General features: G+C 41.6%; 1 protein-coding gene across 5 annotated transcripts in view; it reads right to left on the bottom strand.

The window, feature by feature from the left end:
• esd (esterase D/formylglutathione hydrolase) overlaps positions 1–22,345 on the bottom strand; it is a 65,933-nt gene that overhangs the window by 14,562 nt on the left and 29,026 nt on the right. For 4 of the 5 annotated variants that reach the window (XM_059967686.1, XM_059967687.1, XM_059967688.1 and 1 more), the window contains 4 exons: positions 9,810–9,898; positions 6,644–6,742; positions 4,752–4,876; positions 2,982–3,101 (listed from right to left, as the gene is read on the bottom strand). In XM_059967686.1, the coding sequence (XP_059823669.1) occupies positions 2,982–3,101; positions 4,752–4,876; positions 6,644–6,742; positions 9,810–9,898 (433 nt within the window). Of the gene's footprint in view, positions 1–2,981; positions 3,102–4,751; positions 4,877–6,643; positions 6,743–9,809; positions 9,899–21,308; positions 21,449–22,345 lie in introns of all 5 variants that reach the window. The other variant, XM_059967691.1, reaches the window with a different exon arrangement.

Here is a 22,345-nt window from a genome sequence, read left to right as displayed (position 1 = left end):
AACAGCATTAATGTATAGAGGGATTTTGGGGTCCAAGTCCACAGCTCCTTGAATGTGGCAACACAAGCATTCAGAATGATAAAGATGACATACTGTACGACTTGCTTCCCTTCATTGGTCAGGGCAAATTAAGTATGAGATTCTGGAAGTCATGGTGTAGAACTTCGTTAGGCACCATGTAGAAAACTGCATTCAGTTCTTGACACGCTGTTACAGGAAGTGTGTGAAGGTTTTGGAATGTATGCAAAAGAGTTTTACCACGATGCTGCCTGGATTAGAAGGTGTGAGCTACGAGGAGAGATTGGACAAACTTGTGTTTTCTCTAGAAACTTAGAGGCTGAGGGGAGACCTGATAGAAGTGTTGTTAAATTACGGAGGCATTGAATAGACAGTATAAAGACATTATGGAAATTGCACATACAGGAGCATACTGCTTTAAGGTGAGGGGGCGAAAGTTTAAAGGGGATGTGCTGGGAATTTTTTTTCATACAGACTGCTAGGTGCCTGGAACTGGCTGCCATGGGTAGTAATAGAAGCAGATACAAAAGTGGCATTCAAGAGCTTTTAGATAGATATGTGACCATGCCAGGATCACATGCAGGCTGAAGGGAGTCATTTAATATTGTATCATGCTCAGCACAGACACTGTGGGCTGAAGGCCTGTTTCTATGCTGTACTATTCCATACTCTCAATGAAGGAAAGGTCAGAAGGGCACATTTCCAGAAGGAACAAGAAAAAACTGTAACTTTATTGATCAATTCCACTTGTCATGTCCCCACAAATTACATTACGGTGCAAAAGACAAAACCTGGAACTGGGAGTTGGAAGAGTGGGAGTGGGAGAGATAGGGCAGGGGAGAAGGGTTGGGGGAGAAGGAGGAGGGGGGAGAGGGAAGAAAGGGAGTGGGAGAGGGAGAAAAGATGGAAGAAAAGGGCTTGTTTTGTTCTAATCTGTGTTCTGCACAGCATGTGGGCATTAGAATTTGTGGTGATACTTGTGGGCTGCTTCCAGTACACCCCTAAGTGTATTGGTTGTTAAAACAAATTATGCATTTCAATGTTAAATAAATTTGAATCTGTTGATGCAGACACAAATGTAAACATTAACATTTGAAACAGGAAAATAAGTTTCATAGCTGATTAGATTAAAGATTAGATTTATTTGTTACATATACATCAAAGCATAGAATGAAATGTGTTATTTGTATTTACAGTCAATGCAGTCCAAGGATATGCTGGGGGCAGCCCACAATTGTTAGACCATGAGAACGTAAGACATAGGAGCAGAATTAGGCCATTCAGCCCATCAAGTCTACTCTGCCATTCCATCATGGCTGATCTTGGATCCCACTCGACCTCATACACCTGTTCTCTCACCATATCCCTTGATGTCCAACCAATCAAGAATCTATCAACTTCTACTTTAAATAAACCCACTGACTTGGCCTCCAATGCAGTCTGCGGCACAGCATTCCACATAATCATCACTTTTTGGCTAAAAAAAATTCCTCCTTACTTTGTTCTAAAAGATCACCCCTCAACCCCACAGGAAACATCCTCTCCACATCCACCTTATCTCATCCTTTCAACATTCGATAGGTTTCAATGAGATACCCCCCCCACCCATATTCTTCTGACTTCCAGCAAGTACAGGCCCACAGTTGCCAAATGCTTCAACTATGTTAACCCCTTCATTCCTGAAATCATCCTTGTATTGTTGCCATGCTTCCAGCAGCAACACAGCATGCCCACATCTTATTAACCCTAATCCACATCTTTGGAATGTAGAAGGAAACTGAAGCACCTCGAAGAAGCCCACATGGTCACAGGGAAAATGTACAAACTCCTTACATGTAGCGGCAGGAATTGAACCCTGATTGATTTTACAGCCAGTGCTGTAAAATGTTGCAATGCTTACGCTACAGTTTTGACTGCGTCTTCAATGCTTGTTCTGATTTTCTGCCACATCAAAAGAAGAACAGATCAGTAGTTTAATTGGCCAGTGTAAATTGTCCCTGTGTTGGCACGTGGCCTAGTGGATAAGGCATCGATCTAGTGATCTGAAGGTCACCGGTTCGAGCCTCAGCTGAGGCAATGTATTGTGTCCTTGAGGAAGGCACTTAACAACACATTGCTCTGTGATGACAGCAGTGCCAAGCTGCTTGGGTCCTAGTGCTTGGGTCCTTGGACAACATCGGTGGCGTGGAGAGGGGAAGGTTTGCATCATGGGCAACTGCTGGTCTCCCATACAACTCTGCCCAGGTCTGGAAACCTTCCAAGGTGCAAATCCATGGTCTCACTAGACTAACGGATGCCTAAAAAAATTATCCCTAGCATGTAGGTGAATTGTGGAATTTGGGGTGGGGTCAGAACATGAGGAAAATGAAATGGGGTTAATGTGGCTGAAATTTAGTGGGCTGAAGGGCTCACTGAGTTTTACGACTTGATCACACTAGGCAGCAGACAGCATAGGGAAATTTCAGTTCGACTGCACTATCAAAGGAGGGTCCAGATAGTCATTGTCCAGGTACAAACTTTGTTTAGAGGTTCTAAGCCTGGGAAATCATAAGCCTGCTCCATTTCAACCCAAGAGTGTACAAAAGGTAATGTGCAAAGCACAGGAACAGGTCTTTCAGTCTACAATGTTGTACTGAACTAATTAAATGTCCAACTAAACTAATCCCTTCTGTCTACACAATATCCATATCCTTACATTTCCTGCACATTCATGTGCCCAAGAGTCTCTTGAGTGCCCCATTGCATTTGCCTCCACCACATCAGGCAGTGCATCCCAGGACACCCCTCCCCACCCCCAGCCACAATTAGTGTGTTTAAAAAAAACTTTGAATTTAACCCCTCTCACCTCTGGTATTATTGAAAACTGCTGTTATGTTTCACAATATAGCAACAACTGTGGAATCCAAGGAATGATGGGTATGCAGAACCTGTTTACTCTATACCAAAGGCCAGAGTGTTCATACCTTGTACTTTCCAGGGTTTTTCAAGGCACACACTAGAGCTCCATGACCCCCCATTGAGTGGCCAAAGATAGACTTCTTATCAGGGATCACAGGGAAATTCGATTCAATGAGTGAAGGCAACTGGAGAAGAAGACATTAATTAGCCAATTAAAGGAGAAGAATCTTAATCAAGACATGCTGATACCTAACAGCAACAATGTTAAAAACAGAGAGGTACACTTCACACCTGCCTGGATAGAAAACTTAACTTTAAAATGTTTTGCTCATTAGAATTAATTTTATTAAATGAGAGGTCATGTTATTCACCTGTGTCTTCCTGTTGTTTGAGTTGCGTGGATTTCCAGCACCTGCAGATTTTCTCTTGTTTCTGAGGTCAAACTTGCATTACTGTGGTATAGGGATCACGCTGTTCACTAAGCCACATAGTTCATTCAAAGCAATGTATCGGGCAATCAGTCAAGGGCATTACAGAGTTGGGAAGTTATAATGTGATTATAGAAGACTTTAATGAGCCTACATTCAGAGTATTGGGCACAGTTTTGATCACCTGTTATAAGAAAGATGTTATTAAACTAAAAAAGCACAAAAAAAGATTTACAAGATGAGTTAGAAGGAAAGGTTGCATAGGTAAGGACTTTATTCCTTGGAATGGAAGAGACTGAGGGATAACCTGATGAAGGTATACGAGATCATGAGGGGCATGTACAAGATAAAAGCATAACACTTTACTTCCAAGGAGAGGGTGCTTTAAACAAGAGGGCATAGCTTAAGATCAGGGCGTAAGATTTAAAGGGAACAGAGTCAGCTTCTTCACACAGTGTACCATGTTAGCAACACTGAAAAGCCAGCTAGATAAGTGCATGAATATGAGAGCCTTCGCAGGTTATGGGCAGATGGCCATGGAATGTTTCCATGCTGTAGGAGTCAATGACTCACTTTGCACTGGAATGAACTCTGCTTTGTTCTAATTCTACCTAATTCATGCTTAATGTATATTATTCTTGTGAATGCTGTGTATCTGATGCTACATCCCTGTGATGCTGCAGCTAGTAAGTTTTCCAATGTATCTGTGCACATGTGTACTTTTGCATATGACAATACACTTGGCTTTGACTTTCCAATCAATAACCTCCCTCAGAATTCAGGTACTACTGAGCTGAATGCCTTGATGTTAAATCAAGTCGCTGCCTGCCTTTATGGTGAAGTGGTGATGAAGTGTTGTGAGGTGACTGAACATGGATGTCTGTGAATTTCTGCTACCAGCGCTGTGACAGATGATGGCACTGAGCAGTTCTGACTGCCAAAAGGTCAAAAGCCTGTGGCCATCAGCAACTACTGCTGCAGAAAGAATGCGACTAGGGAGTGGACACTGAAATCTTGAGATGTTCTTTAAGGAAATTAGAATAGTTAGTGCAGAATCAACAAGAGGGTACTAATAGATATCACACTGAACTCCTTGTAGGCTGGCCAGAAGTAAAATTGTTCTTATTGGGTTAAGACATAAAACATTTGGAATGATGGAGACAAGGTGGAGGTATTGGTGATGGCACAAAAATGCTGGGCAACTGAGGGGCTATGGTGTACCTATATAGCTTTGCAAAAGGCCAGACAGGCTTTCTTCGTTTTCTACCATTGGGAGCTCTGCTCCTTGCTGTCCACCAACACCACAACAGAGACCCCGGGAGCAAAGGCAGGATCAGGATGTCATCAGAAATAATCCCTTCACTTCAATTTATAGTTTTCAACACTCCCACCCACTGTTCAACATACCTCCTCTGTGACATATGAGTACATCCTGTAGTTGGCCTTCCAAGGTTCCTCTGAGGAATCTACATAAAATCCAGCCCCTGTACCAAAGTCCCAGCTATCATCCTCACCAGGAATATTGCAGCCACCTGCAACAACAAATCATCTCAGTGACCTGATTCTTCTGTAAACATGAGTCAAAGTGTGATGGAAATACAGCTCATAAAAAGGCCTTCAGTCTACGGCAACCATCAATCACGCACTGATACCGATTCTACACCAATGCATTTCATTTCATAGATCGTGCAGATGCAGGAAATCCAGAGCAACATACACAAAATGCAGAAGAAACTTAGCAGGTTAGGCAGCATCTATGGAAATGCACAGAACAGTCGAGACTTTGGGATTAAACTCTACTTCAGGCCTGGAAAGCAAGAGGGAACCCATCAGAATATATAGTTGGGTGAGGGAAAAGAAGACTAGCTAGAACATGACAGGTGAATGGGAAGGATAAAGGGCTGGAGAAGTAGGAATCTGATAAGAGAAGAGACCATGGGAAAAAACCAGGGGGGGGGGGTGGTTTGGTGACCAGGGGGTGCTGATAGGCAAGTGAGGAGAAAAGGTAAGGCCCCAGAGTGGGGAATAGAAGAGGGAAGAAGGAGGCAAAAATTACCAAAAGGAGAAATTGATGTTTACACCATCAGGTTGGAAGCTACCCAGACGGAATACAAGGTGGCCTCATCGAGGAAACCATGGACTGGGGACAATTTACATCAACAAGCATCACTTTGAGATGCAGGAGGAAACCAGTGAGGAGGAACCCACTCAATCACAAGAAGGCATGCAAACTCCACAGAGACAGCTCTCTGGTGCTGTGAGGCAGTGACTCCATCTGCCGTGCTACCTGGTCTTTTTTACTTTCAATTACTATTGTTACGTACCCCATAACAGGTTAAAAAGGACCAGCAGAAATGGACACACCTGGAGTCTGAGTCTTCCGTTATAAACAGTATTTTATTAGTAACTACGTGATAAAGTAATATAAAAGAAGATAAGGCAAACAGGTTAGCAGAGGATATGCATATATAAGTGAGTAAATAAAAGTTCCCAAGCTCTTCTCCCAGCTCAGGTGATAAATGATACAGTCTTACAATGGTATAGGTATGAAGTCAGTTCAGTTCTGGATATTGAAAGAAGAAGAAGAAGAAGAAGAAGAAGGAGGGAGGGGGAGAGGGAGAGGGAGAGGGAGAGGGAGAGGGGGAGAGAGAGAGAGAGAGAGAGAGAGAGAGAGAGAGAGAGAGAGAGAGAGAGAGAGAGAGAGAGAGAGAGAGAGAGAGAGAGAGAGAGAGAGTCTTTCTAGTGCCAAGGCTGTCAAATCTTCCACGTTGTCCTCCTGCTCCCAAAACTTATTAAAGTCACCGACTGTGACCACACAAAAGAGGATGCTGTTTTCCGTGGTGCAGCTATCAACCCCGGCGAGGGTTAAACATGCCCATAGCTTTCCACCGGCCACCCCTTTGTCCACACTGTGAGCAAAAACCCCACCTTTGTCGTAGACACACAAAGCTCAACCAGTGTCAGTGTCTTCCTTCGTGTCCTGTGTGTTGTGTGTCTGATTACAAAGCCAGCTGACCTTGTATATATTCCACAAGTGCTGAACACCAGCTGTCCATCATATAGCTCCGCCTTGCCATTTCCAAGGCAACTCACAAACTGTTTGTTGCTCTCTCTCCTCTTACACGCTCTCTGCTCGCTCTCTTTTTAAAGGGACAGTCCATATTTAATAATCCTTCAGATCTCGTCACACTATAACTGTCAGAAACATTGAATGTGAAAATGACTTGCACATGTTAACATTGATTTGACTCTGCTTTAACCTAGTGTAAAGAGGAGAAACAGGACAGACAGTTACTCACGAGGACTGGTGTCTGGTACCACGATAATGAGCCCCAGTTCAGCGGCTGTTTGCTGACTGGATGCTTTGGTTATGAAATTCTGTTCTGTGCAGGTTAATCCTAAAGAAACCAGAGAGGACTCAGGTCAAAAGCAGGGATTTTCAGATCTGTCCATGCTTCAAGAAATAGCTTGATGTATTTTTTGAAAAGCAATGACAGAACAATAAAATTCCAAGCATACACACATTCAGGACCAGTAATAAAAGATCTGAGAAAGCATAACAGCCAATAAAAAACAGAAGTTATTGAGATACTAAATATAAAGGAGTTTTAACCAGTAGCCAATCCAGACATCAGAAGTTTTGAGAGGAGAGAACTTCAATCAGATCCACTGCCTGAGGATAAAAGGCAGCAGCAGGTCACTACAGTGAAAAGCACTAGTGACCATTTGACATTTTGGATTGATTAGTAAATGGCTTTAGTCATATAAAGGAATGGAAAGAAAAGTTTAAGTTTTTTCATTCTTTCCATTATTTTTGCTCAGGTAGGAGTGTATAGATATAACCATAACAATTACAGCATGGAAACAGGCCATCTCGGCCCTTCTTGTCCATGCCGAACGCTTACTCTCACTTAGTCCCACTGGCCCGCACTCAGTCCATAACCCTCCATTCCTTTCCTGTCCATATACCTATCCAATTTTACTTTAAAAGACAATACTGAACCTGCCTCTACCACTTCTATTGTAAGCTCATTCCACACAGCTACCACTCTCTGAATAAAGAAATTCCCCCTCGTGTTACCCTTAAACTTCTGCCCCCTAACTCTCAACTCATGTCCTCTTGTTTGAATCTCCCCTACTCTCAATGGAAAAAGCCTATCCACGTAACTCTATCTAACCCCCTCATAATTTTAAATACCTCTATCAAGTCCCCCCAACCTTCTACGCTCCAAAGAGTAAAGACCTAACTTGTTCAACCTTTCCCTGTAACTTGCATGCTGAAACCCAGGTAACATTCTAGTAGATCTTCTCTGTACTCTCTCTATTTTGTTGACATCTTTCCTATAATTCGGTGACCAGAACTGTACACAATACTCCAAATTCGGCCTTACCAATGCCTTGTACAATTTTAACATTCCATCCCAACTCCTATACTCAATGCTCTGATTTATAAAGGCCAGCATACCAAAAGCTTTCTTCACCACCCTATCCACATGCGATTCCACCTTCAGGGAACTATGCACCATTATTCCTAGATCACTCTGTTTTACAGAGTGCCAGGCAAGTTTGTGGAATGCTGCTCTTGCAGGATGTGGGAAGGCAGGGAGACCTCCAGTGTCCCGACAGCTACACCTGCAAGGTGCACCCAGCTGCAGATTCTAACAAACTGTGTGAAGTAGTTGGAGCTGGGACTGGATTACGTGGTCTATCAGCAGCATCAACAGAGCTTTACAAAGAGGGATTTCTCGCAGGTTGGCAGTGGTCATTTAAAAAGGGAGCTTCCAGAGTGTTTGTCCATCGCACATGGCTTATCAGCGGCTACAACCGAACCACCAATCGTGCGTTAAATAGCAGAGAAGGTTCAGGCATAAAAGGGAGACAATGCCTAGTGGAGCAGTCATCGATGGAGTGTTCTGAGGCTTTAGCTCAACAGGGCTTTGCCATTATGGGTCGAGGCGAGGTAAGTTACCTGTGAGGAATAGAAGCAGGAAGTATGTCTGTGAGGCCAGTGTTCTGTACGGGGTGTCAGATGTGGGACGTCCGGGCGAATCCCAGCCTCCTGGACGGCCACATCTACACCAGCTACATCGAGTTGAAGCTGCTGAGGTCCAGATTAGGGAACTGGAGATGCAGCTCGATGTCCTTTGTCTGGTCAGGGAAAGTGAGGAGGTGATGGCGAGGATCTATAGGCAAGCAGTCACATCGGGGCCTCAGGAGACAGAGAAGTGGGTAACAGTCAGGAGAGGGAAGTGCAGGAGTCAGATACTAGAGAGTACCCTTATGGCTGTCCCCATTAACAATAAGTACTCCTGCTTAAGGATTCTGGGGGTTGGGGGAAGAACCTAACTGGGGGAAGCGGCAATGGCCGCACCTCTGGCACAGAGTCTGGCCCTGTGGCTCTGAAAGGTAGGGAAAGGAAGAAGGCAGCAGTAACAGGGGACTCTGTAGTTAGGGGTCAGAAAGGTGATTCTGTAGACTCAGGAAAGAAACACAGATGGTAGTTTGCCTCCCAGATGCCAGGGTCTGGGATGTTTCTGATCGTGTCCATGATATCCAAGTGGGAAAGTGAACACCCAGAGGCCGTGGTACATATTGGTACCAACGACATAGGCAGGAAAAGGGAGAAGGTCCTGAAGACAGGCTACAGGGAATTGGGAAGGAAATTAAGAAGCTGGACCGCAAAAGTAGTAATCTTGGGATTATTGCCTATGCCATGCGACAGTGAATACAGGAATAGATGATTACAGGATAAATGCATGGCTGAAGGATTGGAGCATGGGGTAGGGATTCAGATTTCTGGATCACTGGGACCTCTTTTGGGGCAATGTGACCTGTACAAAAAGGGCAGGTTGCACTAGAATCTGACGGGGACCAACATCCTGGCAAGGAGGTTTGCTAAGGCTATTGGGGAGAGTTTAAACTAGACGGGAATTGAACTGAAGAGATGGTGGAAGGGGCAGTTGGCTCACAAATTGAGAAAGTTTGTAGACAGTGCGAGAGGCAGGTGATAGAGAAGGCTGATGGCTTGAGATGTGTCTATTGTGGAGTGTGGATCAATACAAATGCAGAACAGAGCTGAGTGATTGAATGTTCAGCTCTTATGCTACCTCATCAACCATTCACACTAAATACAGCTTAAGAGGAAAATACACAATATTATCCAAAAGTACCCTCCTTACTTCTCAACAGTTTTGGATGCAAGCAGCCCCATCTCAAAACCATTTCCAACATTACAGTATATCTGAAAACATACGAGACGCAACTCCCAGTACAGTACTGAAGTGATAACTTTGAAATGTTTTATTTTCCAACAGCTGGCAAATCCATTTTGTTGAAACATGAAACGGTTGACATCAAACATGTAAGGTAAAGGATCCTACTCTGGCACCTGCACATGATGGGCACTGTATGCAAAGTAAGAGCTAAGGATGTAAATTCACATTGTTCTTCGACATTTCATATTACCTGAAAGCCAATACAACACTGGGCATTTTGCACTCTCTGATTTTGGAGGCAGGTAGATTCCCAACCGCATCTTGCATTTCAATTCCGAGCTGTTATTCAAAGGAAACAGTACATTTTATTAAAATGTGGTAACACAACCCTCCAGTCAAAAGCAAATCAGAAAACAGTGGAAGTATGTGACTACAGCAACAGTGTAACCTGGGCAAGATTGCTGATCTGAAGAGGTTTAAATAAGCATTGAGTTTAGCAAAGTGAAACTGAAATGGAAAAGTGAAATTAAACTTAATACATTCTTCCTGTACATGATCCATATCCTTCCATACTTAAGTTTCTAACAACTTATTAAACCCCACTTTTGTACCCACTTATAACACTACTCCTGGCAGCCTGTACCAGGCACCTACCACGACCCCACTATCCCCTGCTCAGCTTAAACCTCTCACTTTAGAGAAGGACATAACTCTATCAGACAAGAACTGATGTGCAGAAAGAAAGGAAGCTTAAACAAAAGGGGAAAACTTGTTTAAAATGGATAATAATGTGCATTCGTACAATTCTATAATTGTCTTCAGGTCAATCAGACATTATGCTCCAAAGAGGCATGAAATTCACATGCATCATACCACGGCCTACTGACAAATGACCTTTATGGATCATTATTATAGAGAGTCCACAGAGTTCTATCAATGAAAATGCAGTGGTAGCAGTTGCAGAAAAGTCCTTACTTTCAGCTGCACAATCTCATTGTTGTTCCTTTCTGCACTATCACATCGGGCAACACCCTGCTTCTTTAGCATTTCTGTCTGTTTCATGAGGCTGAGTTGCTAGCTCAAAGCTCAACCCAGCACAGATGGAAAGCGTGCAATGAGTTGCTGGATTCAAACCTGGGGCCACTAGTGTGGATGCCACTACTTCACCGGCTGGCTTACAAGGTCTCATTAATGTATTATGTATTGAAAATGTATTGTGAACATTGATTCCTGAGTCTATAATGAAATGACAAACCTTATATCTGTCCAATGGTTGAGAATAGAAGATTAAAAAGAACATAATTGTTTCTAAGCACTGGAAACACAACTGCAAACATAAGTTTGAGAGTTAGGTGAGAATGCCTCAGCAAGGGTAAAGTGTATCAAAAGGTACATCAATTTTAATCAAGTTTAAAGTCTTTAGTCCTTCAAATAATTAAACTGACATCTACTATATCAACAAAACATGTTTAAACTAAACCAAAATAGAAAAAGTATTATTTTAGTTGAGTATAAAATATCAGTCTAGGAACATCACAGCACTTAATTGATAAAGGTCATTCAAAAGAATTGCTCAGAGTCGAAAACAATGTATGATTTAAGTTCTGCTCTTAGGAAAATACTAGGTAGTGAAAAAGAAATAATTTCAGATTTAAATCCAGATGCACAGTTGATGATGAAATCCTAAAATATCTTAAGATTGAAGTTATTTCAACTGAGAAATTGGGTTCTATTGTTCATCCTCTTCAAATGGGACTAGCTTAGATGGGAACCTCAGTCAAGGCTAGTTATCCCAAAGCTCCCATTTCTGTGATATATGACTCTGACTCCCTTAGCTGGTTGGCTGGTCAAAATCAGGAGCTATACTTTAATTAATTGTAGCGCCAACTTAATCTGTCCCTGTCAAATCTGGACACACTTGAGATTTGAGCAGTTTATGGCAGCGTAACAGAGCTTTGACCAGCGGCCAATGCAGATATTGGAAGTTTGGAGAGGAGGGAACTTGAATCAGGTCCTCTACCTGATTTTCAGAAGGCATTTGATAAGGTCCCACATAGGAGATTGGTGGGTAAAAATCAGAGCTCATGGCATTGGGGGAAGATATTGACATGGATAGAAAACTGGTTGGCAGATAGAAAGCAAAGGGTAACGGTGAATGGGTATTTCTCGGAATGGCAGGTGGTGACTAGTGGGGTGCCACAGGGCTCGGTATTGGGACCACAGCTGTTTACGATTTACATAAATGCAGGAGCAGGCTGCGGCAGTGTAACAGAGATTTGACTGTTGGCAATCTGCATTTGGGATTGATTAGTAAGAGAAAATTAAAGTAAGACAAGTGCCATCATCTAAGCGAACATGGTGAGAGTGATGATCTTAGAGCTTTAGCTCTTTGTGGCTTCACACAGAGAAAGCAAGGAAAAGCTCAAGTTTTTTTTTCCTTCTTTCATTTATATCTGCTCAGCGAGGACAGTAGAGATGTCAGGCAGGATAGTGCAATGCTCCTCTTGTGGTTTGATGGGAAGACAGGGAGACCTTCAGTATCCCTGACCACTGCAGCTTCTAACAAACTGCGTTAAAGAGTTGGAGCTGGAACTGGATGAACTTTGGATCATTCGGGAGAGTGATAGATAGGACATATAGAGAGGTAGTTACACCCAAGGCGCAGGACACAGGAGACTGTGTGACAGTTAGGAAGGAGAAAGGGATTAAGAAGCCAGTGCAGTACCCCTGTGGCCAACGTCCGCAATGACAGTACATCACTTGTGATAATGCTGCGGGGAATGACTTAACAGAGGAAAGTCACACTGGTCGGGTCTCTGGCACTGAGTCTGCCTTTCTGCCTCAGAAGGGGGAGGGAGAAGAAGCAAGCTGTGGTGATAGGGGATGAGTTAGGGGAAAGGACAAGGGGATCTGTGGGTGAGAACGAGATTACTGGAAAGTATGTTGCCTTCTGGGTGCCAGGGTCTCAGACATCTTGGATTAAGTCCTCAGCATTCTTAAGTGGTAGAATGAACAACCAGATGTCATGATCCATGTAGGTAGCAATGACATGGGTAGGACAAATGCCGACGTTCTGCATCGAGAGTTCAGGTGCTAAGTTAAAGGGCAGGAGCTCCAGGGTTGTGATCTCAGGATTGCTACCAGTGCCACGCACTTGAGAGGCTAGAACTAGGAAGATTATACAGTTTAACACGTGGCTAAGTTGGGGTAAGAGGGAGGGCATAAGATTTTTGGATCATTGGCTCTCTTCCATGGAAGGTGGGACCTGTACAGAAGGGGCAGTTTGCAACTGAACTAGACGACTAATATCCTAGAGGGAAGCTTTGTTAATGCTGCACAGTGGGGTTTAAATTAGAGTTGCTGGGGGACAGGAACCAGAGTGCCAGAACAGTTCATGATGGAGAGGTTGTAAAGGCAAATGTTGGTAAGGCCTCAAACAAAATTAGTAATCAAAGATTGAGGATAGTGCGACAAAATCAGAAAGGGTGAATACTGAAGGTGTTTTATCGGAATTCACACAGTTTATGGAATAAGGTGGATGAACGCAGCACAGTTGCAGATTGTCAAGTATGATGTTGTAGGCAACCCTCAAAGATTATAGCTGAGAGCATATAATGTCCAAGGATACATGCTGTATCAAAAGGATAGGCAGGTAGGCAGAGGGGATGGCATTGCCCTATTGGTAAAATGAAATCAAATCATTAGAAAGAGGTGACAGAGGGTCGGAAGGTGTTGAACATAGTGGATAGAGCTCTGGAATTGCAAAAGTAAAAATACCCTGGTGGGAGTTGTATAAGCACCCCCAAACAGTATTAAGGATGTGGCCTACACATTACAATGGGATACAGAAAATACATGCCAAAAGGGCAATATTACAATATGCAGGTAAATTGGGTAAATCACGATGGTGCTGGATTACAGGAGGGGAAATTTCTAGAGTACTGAAGAAATGACTGTTTAGAGCTGCTCATGGTTGAGCCCAGCTATTTTGGACTGGGTGTTGTGCAATGAACCGGAATGGATTAGAGAGCTTAAGGTAAAACAACCACAAGGGATAAGTGATCCTAATATGATTGAATTCACCCTGCAAATTGAGAAGTTAAAGTCAAATGTATTAGCATTATTGCGGAGTAATGGGAATTACAGAGGTATGAGAGAGGAGCTGGCCAGAATTGATTGGAAAAATACACTGGCAGGGATGATGGCAGAGCAGCAATGGCTGGAATTTCTGGAAATAGCATAACTTCCAAAGAGGAAGAAGGAGTAAGCTAGCCAATAATATTACTAAAAGTTTCTTCAGATATAAAAAGAGTAAGAGAAGTCAAGAGTGGATACAGGACCACTGGAGAATGATGGTACAAAGGTAGTAATGGGGGACAATGAAATGGCAGATGAACTGAATGAGTATTTTGCATGAGTCGTCACTGTGGAAGACACTAGCACTATGGTGAAAGTTCCAGGTGTCAGGGGCATGAAGTGTGTTAAGTTACCATAACTAGTGAGAAGGTTCATGGGAAACTTAAAGGCCTGAAGTTAGATGCCACCTGGAGCAGATGGTGTACACCCCAGAGTAGTGAACGAGGTGGCTGAAGAGATTTTGGAGGCAGGAGGAATGATCTTTCAAGAATCACTAAATTCTTGTATGGTTCTGGAAGACTAGAAAATTTTAAATGCCACTCCATTCTTCAAGAAGGGAGAGAGGCAGAAGAAAGGAAATTATAGGCCAGTAGTCTGACCTCAGTGGGAAGATGTTGGGAGTCAATTATTAATGATGAGGTCTTGTAGTTCTTGGAGGCACAAGATAAAATAGGCTGTAGTCGGCATGGTTTCCTCAAGGGAAAATCTTACCTGATAAATCTGTTGGAATTCTTTGAAGAAATATCAAGCAGGATAAACAAGGGAGAATCAGTTGATTTTGTGTATTTGGATTTTCAGAAGGCTTCAAGTGTCACATATAAAGCTGTTTAACAAGCTATGAACCCATGGTATTACAGGAAAGATTCCAGCATGGATAAAGCAGTGGCCATTGGCAGGAGGCAAAGAGCGGGAATAAAAGGACCCTTTTCTGGCTGGCTGCTGGTGACTAGTTAATCTCCTTTAAGTAAGGAGGGAGGGAGAAAACAGAGAACTATCGTCCTGTCAGCCTAACATCAGTAGTGGGGAAGATGCTAGAGTCCATTATTAAAGATGAAATAGTGGCATATCTAGATAGCAGTGATAGGATTGGGCCGAGCCAGCATGGATTTACCAAGGGCAAATCATGCTTGACTAATCTATTGGAGTTTTTCGAGGATGTAACCAAGAAGTTAGACAAGGGAGATCCAGTGGATGTAGTGTACCTTCAGAAGGCATTTGATAAGGTCCCACATAGGAGATTGGTGGGTAAAATCAGAGCTCATGGCATTGGGGGGAAGATATTGACATGGATAGAAAACTGGTTGGCAGATAGAAAGCAAAGGGTGAATGGGCGTTTCTCGGAATGGCAGGTGGTGACTAGTGGGGTGCCACAGGGCTCGGTATTGGGACCACAGCTGTTTACGATCTACATAAACGATTTAGATGAAGGCATTGAGAATAACATCAGCAAGTTTGCTGATGATACAAAGCTGGGTGGCAGTGTGACATGTGATGAGGATGTTAGGAGAATTCAGGGTGACTTGGATAGGCTGAGTGAGTGGGCAGATACTTGACAGATGACATTTAATGTGAATAAATGTGAGGTTATCCACTTTGGGAGAAGGAACAGGAAGGCAGATTATTATCTGAATGGTGTAGAGTTAGGTAAGGGAGAAATACAAAGAGATCTAGGAGTACTTGTTCATCAGCCACTGAAAGTGAATGAGCAAGTGCAGCAGGCCGTGAAGAAGGCTAATGGAATGTTGGCCTTTATTACAAGGGGAATTGAGTACAAGAGCAAGGAAATTCTTTTGCATTTGTACAGGGCCCTGGTGAGACCACATCTGGAGCATTGTGTACAGGTTTGGTCTCCAGGGTTAAGGAAGGACATCCTGGCTATAGAGGAAGTGCAGCGTAGATTCACAAGGTTAATTCCTGGGCTGTCAGGACTGTCTTACGCAGTGAGGTTAGAGAGACTGGGCTTGTACACGCTGGAATTAAGGAGACTGAGAGGGGATCTGATTGCAACATATAAGATTATTAAGGGATTGGACAAGATAGAGGCAGGAAATATGTTCCAGATGCTGGGAGAGTCCAGTACCAGAGGGCATGGTTTGAGAATAAGGGGTAGGTCATTTAGGACAGAGTTAAGGAAAAACTTCTTCTCCCAGAGAGTTGTGAGGGTCTGAAATGCACTGCCTAGGAAGGCAGTGGAGGCCAATTCTCTGGATGCTTTCAAGAAGGAGCTAGATAGGTATCTTATGGATAGGGGAATCAAGGGATATGGGGACAAGGCAGGAACCGGGTATTGTTAGTAGATGATCAGCCATGATCTCAGAATGGTGGTGCAGGCTCGAAGGGCCGAATGGTCTACTTCTGCATCTATTGTCTATTGTCTATAGTGGTAGTCCATAGGAGTCTGTGTTGGGGACAATTCTTTTTATGTTATATGTCAATGATTTTGATGATGGTTATTGATGGCTTTGTTGCAAAATTTGGACATAATATTAAGCTAGGTGGAGGGCTGTTTTGAGGAAGTAGAGGCTACAGAAGGACTTAAGACAGATTAGAAAAATGGGCAAAGGTGCAGATGGAATACAATGTCAGGTATTGTATGGTCGTGTACTTTGGTAGGAGAAATAAAAGGGTTGACTATTTTCCATATGGAGAGAAAATACAAAAAACTGAAGTGCAAAGGACCTTATTTAATCTGTCTCAGTGTGGTGGACATTAGGACCTGGCAGCGGAGCTCTGAATCTGTAGTGTTACTGTTCACGAGAATAATCACGATCACGATTGAAAATAAAGTGGAAATAATAAAATGATTGGAAAGAGGTGAAATGCCATCGGTCACTGGAAAAGCATTCGGCTACAGTCGGTCAATGATTGGAACAATTTTAAAGGATAATGTGAGAAAGACCCTGCCCTGATGAAACTACAATTATTACTAAGCAACGCAGTGGTTTAATCATTGGGTTTTGAGGTTTTGAGTTTTTGATCCTCCACATCAACCCGGCATGGACGGCGCTCAGGAGCGATCTGTCACTGAATCGAACTCGGGAACTTCTGTTCCCAAGCCCGGCGTTGAAACATACGTTTCTTAAGTGTTTTATATGCATAGAAAGGTAAAATATATACTACATACTAAGACAAACGTTTGACTAACTGATGCTAAATAATACCAGATGTACCTGTTCCAACTTACTTAGTAAGAGAACTTCTGGTTTTTTCTCGATCACAATAGATTCACAATAATCTACGCACATCCTCCCATATACTATAAATCATCTCTAGATTACTTATAATACCTAATACAATGTAAATGCTATGTAAAATAGTTGTTATACTGCATTGTTTAGGGAATAATGACAAGAAAATAAAAGTCTATATATACATGCTTGAACAATAAGTGCTGGAAGAGCACTTCTGGGTTTTTTCGATTCACGGTTGATTGAATTCGTGCATGCGGAACTCGCGGATAAGGAGGGCCGACAGTAAAAGTGAGGATGTAATGTTTAAACTTTATAAAGCACCGGTGAGGCCGCACTTGGGAGTATTGTAAGTAGGTTTGGACCTCTTATCTGAGAAAGGATGTGCTGAAACTGGGGAGGGTTCAAAGGAGGTACATGAAAATGATTCCAGGTTGAATGGCTTATCATATGAAGAGCTTCTGATGGCTCTAGGCCTGTATTCACTGAAATTCAGAAGAATGTGGGGCGACCTCATCGAAATCTATCAAAAGTTGAAAGGCTTTGGTAGAGTGGATGTGGAGAGCAGGTTTCCACCGGTGGGTAAGTCCAAGACCACAGGACACGGTCTCAGAATAAAGGGACTTCATCGACTAAGACGATGAAAATATTAAATCAACAAGAAGGTAACCTGGAGGGAAGATCACGGTGGAAAAATACCAGGATATACAACGTTCCCGAAGGAGCGGAGAGTTTGTCTATGACGGAGTTTGTCGGAAAGTTGCTGTGGGTCGCGCTGGAGCTTCCCTCAACTATGGAGCTGGAAATTGAGAGAGCGCATCGTGCGCTTGTCCCGAAGCCCACTCGAGATAGAGCAGATAAGCCACGCTCAATAATAATTAAATTCCTTCGATACAGTACCAAGGCAGAGATTCTAAGAAGGGCCTGGGGTAAGAAGAGGGTGTTTTTAGATGATAAATTAATGCATTTCGACTAAGATTACCCCCCTCATGGTCCTGCAGCAACGTAAAGAATACTCTGAAGTAAAGCGAATACTAAAGCAAGAAAGGATAGATTTCAAACTCCGTACCCTGCTAAATTTCGAGTGTTTTATCAAGATGGGATCCAACTGTATCAGACAGTGGAAGAGGTGACTACAGACATGAAGGCCAGAGGGTTGCCCGTTAGCGTGATCAAACCAAGGGAAAGCCTGGCAGATGAATTATCCCGCTCTGCTTAGGAAATAGTGAGAGAATTGAGAAGGCAGGAGACGGGAGGAGTCTGAGAGAAGTATATCAGGAAGAGACCGGGAGTTTTCCGAAGATAGCCCTCATCCCCTCCAAAAGAGCCATAAGGTTTGGCTAACTTTAAAAATGTTGAGAAGCTAAATGAAAGCAAAGGTATACGGTGATACACCTATCTTGAGAAATACTTATTATAATGTGGATTTTATATTACTTAGTTATTTTTCTGTATTCACTCACTTACTCCTTTCCCCCCACCAAAACGATATATATATGTATGCATATATGTGTATGTATTTATGTATATGATATGTGTGTGTGTGTGTGTGTGTATAGGAGGGAAATCTTTTCTGTGTAATGATTTGTTCACTGACTTTTATGAATACTGCAGTGGGGGCCCTCAACTCACAAGTAGGAGCGGTTATCCCCCACAGCTAGACATTTCCCCTAGCTCAACGCAGGGTCATTTACTAGAGACCTCAGCCTTGGAATCACACATTCGTTGCCATTTATGTTATTATTTGCGTTTTTTCATTCTTATTTGTTCAGGGAGTAGATTGGTTAAGTTTTATTATGCTAATTTCAATGATACATTGACAGATAAATACAGATGGCTAAGGACAAAGTACAATTCATTTCTTTTAATGGCAAAGGGCTATTAAATCCAATCAAACGTAATAGAATTTTATCCAAAATGAAAAAAGAACAAGCCCATGTAGTATATTTACAGGAAACTCATTTAAGTGATAATGAGCACAGAAAACTAAACAGAATGGACTTCACTAATTTGTTTTTCTCATATAAATCAGGACATAGGAGAGGAGTTGCTATTCTTATCTCAAGTAAGCTAAATTTTGAAAAAGTATTCGAAATGTGAGATAAAGAGGGCAGATATATTCTGGTAAGGGGGAATATAGATGGAAATTCAGTTACTCTATTGAATATATACACACCCCCGGGAAGTGATATTGGTTTCTTTCAGAAAATTACTGATATTATGGTAACGGAAACAGAAGGTCTCCTGATATGTGGGGAAGACTTAGATTTACAATTACAACCAAACTTAGACTCTTCCAATAGAAAAACCTATGTAACAAAATCCTTACATAAGAAAGTTAATGCACTTTTTGAGGATGTTTGTTTAATTGATATATGGAGGGACCTTTTCCCCAACAGACGAGATTACACTCATTATTCTGCTCCCCATTCTGTATATACAAGAATAGACCATTTCATAACATTTGGAAAAGACAAAGACAAAATAAACACCTGTGAAACTGGGACAATAGATGTAAGTGACCATGCACCTATATATTTATCTGTTGATTTTGACCTACAGCCGAAGAATACTATTTGGAAACTAAATTCAAGTTAGATCCGTACTATAAGGAACAAATTAAAAATGAAATTGGTCGCTACTTAGAATTTAATGACAATGGAGAGGTTTCACCTCCGATTTTATGGGATACTCTGAAGGCTGTTTTAAGAGGGGAAATAATAGCGATATTTTCATATAAGAAAAAAATAAGGAATAAAACATTAGAGGAATTACAAAATAGGCTGAAGGAACTAGAGAAAAAACACAAACTGAATTTGGCACAGGATACATTAGGGGAAATTTAAAGAATTAGGAATGAAATTAATCGTTTGGCTACGCAAGAAATCAGGAAAAATTTAATGTTTCTGAAACAGAGACATTATGAAAGTGGATCAAAGTCTATGAAAATACTGGCGTGGAAATTGAAAAAGAAAAGATAGCAGAAAATACAATTCATAGAATTAGGGATCCAAGTACGAAAATGATATAAAATAAGCTCAGTGAAATTCAAGAAGCTTTTGAAGTGTTTTACAAAACTCTATATTCCAAAGTTCCAGGGAGAAGCATAACCCAAACTGACACCTTCTTGAATTCTCTAGAGTTACCCACTTTAAGCAAAGAACAATGACTGCTTACATAACTGAAGTTGAATTAAAAGCTGTAATTAGTAGCTTTAAATTAAACAAGTCACCAGGATCAGATGGGTATACAGCAGAGTGGTACAAAGAACTTAAAAATGAGTTAATTCCTGTTTTACTCCTCACACTGACCTGGGATCTAAAAAAGGCACAAATGCCACCCACCTGGAAGAAAGCGATAATCTCAGCTATACCAAAAGGATAAAATGGAATGTGGGTCACTTAGACCAATATCCGTTCTTAATATAGATTATAGATTATTTACCTCCATCATGGCCAAACAATTAGAGGAGTTTCTACCCATACTGATAGGTAACGATCAGACAGATTTTATATGATAACGGCAAACACACGACGATATACGAAGGACATTTCACATTATGGATCATATACACAAAAATGAAATCAAAGCAATGGCGATAAGCGTGGACGCTAAAAAGGCAATTGATTTGGTTAAGTGGAATTTTCTTTACAGAGTTTTACATAGATTTGGTTTCCAAGACACAATTATTAAAACTACACAGACACTATATGACAACCCTACTGCTAGGATTAAAATCAATGGATATTTATCAAATAGTCTTACCCTAGAAAGAGGCACGAGACAAGGTTGTGCATGGTCACTGGTACTTTTCGCATTATATCTGGAACCATTAGCTCAATACATCAGACAAAATGAAGATATCAGGGGAATTACTATTAAAGGGACAGAGCATAAATTGGCTTGTTACGCGGATGACATTTTGATCTATCTAGGGCAACCAACATACTCTTTACCTAAATTGATACGATCCTTTGAACAATACGGTCAATTATCAGGATACAAGATCAACATAGATAAAACCCAATTACTTTCATATAACTATAGCCCACCAAGAGAAATTCAAAGTAGATACCCCTGGGCATGGCACACAGAGTCTTTCAAATATTTGGGCATCATTATGCCAAAAGATTTGGCAAAATTATCAGAATGTATTTATCAGCCTTTCTATAAAAAAATTAAGGAAGATACGGCAAGATGGAACCTGATTCCTTTTTTTCAGTCTCAGTTCAAGGATTGAGTCTATTAAAATGAATATACTGCCCAGACTGTTACACCTCTTTCAGACCCTACCAATAGAGATTAATCAGAATCAATTCAATGAATGGAACAAGATGTTATCAAGGTATATTTGGCAGGGTAAAAGGCTAGAGCTCATCTCAAAACCTTGCAATTAGCAAAGGAAAAGGGGGGATGGGGCCTACCTTCTCTTAGAGATTATTATTTTGCAGCACAGTTGAGAGCTGTGATATGTTGGTGCAACCCATCATATGACGCTCAATGGAAAAACATTGAGGAGCGGGTACTTTCCATCCCCATACAAGCAATTTTGGCTGATAACAACCTGCAAAGGTAATAAATTCTATTGATAACCCATGGGTGAAATTGACTCTTAAAATATGGAAAACTACTATAAAAGAATATAATCTAGAGGGAGATATTGCAATTCTTAAATGGTGTGCATATGACTCGGATTTTACACCAAATAAATTGGATGCTACATTTAAGGACTGGACAGCTAAAGGAATAACAGTTCTTTGCAACATAATGAAAGAAGGAACACTGTTCAGTTTTCAAATGCTTAAAGAGAAACACTTATTAGAAAAACAAGATTTTTATCGGTATTTACAGATGTGACAATATGCTAATAAGACGCTTAAAAACGTAACCAAGGCAAGGACATGCTTGACAGAACTATTTAGAAAAGCATATAATTCGGGTAACGGTAGTAAAATCATTTCAAGCATGTATAAGGGGTTGTCAAATGTAAAACACATTCCACCATAAGTTAAAACAAAATGGGTGAAGGAAGGAGGAATAATTATATCTGAGGAAGAATGGACAATAATATGGAGGTATCAATGGAAGTGTATCAGTTCACAGAAATGGAGGGAGTTGGGATGCAAAAACTTGTTAAGATATTTTGTTACACCCTCTCAGAAATCCCGTTATGATAGTAACCTCCCTGTTTGCTGGAGAAATTGTGGAAATCAAAATGCAAATCATCATAATTTTTGGGACTGCCCTGTTATCAAAGACTATTGGAGGGAACTACACAATGCACTACAAGACATTTTTAATTATGAAATACCCTTAGAGAGTAAGACCATATATTTTGGATATATACCTCAAGAATGGTTGAAAAGAGATAAATATTTAATGAATATACTGTTGGTGGCTGGTAAAAAGACTCTTACTGGGAAATGGTTATTACAGGAGAGCCCAACTTTAAATGCATGGA

The sequence above is a fragment of the Hypanus sabinus genome, chromosome 4 (genome assembly GCF_030144855.1).
Source record: "Hypanus sabinus isolate sHypSab1 chromosome 4, sHypSab1.hap1, whole genome shotgun sequence".
Taxonomy (NCBI): Eukaryota; Metazoa; Chordata; class Chondrichthyes; order Myliobatiformes; family Dasyatidae; genus Hypanus; species Hypanus sabinus.
The sequence above is the reverse complement of the archived record's forward strand: the minus strand, read 5'-3'. Positions and strand labels throughout refer to the sequence as shown.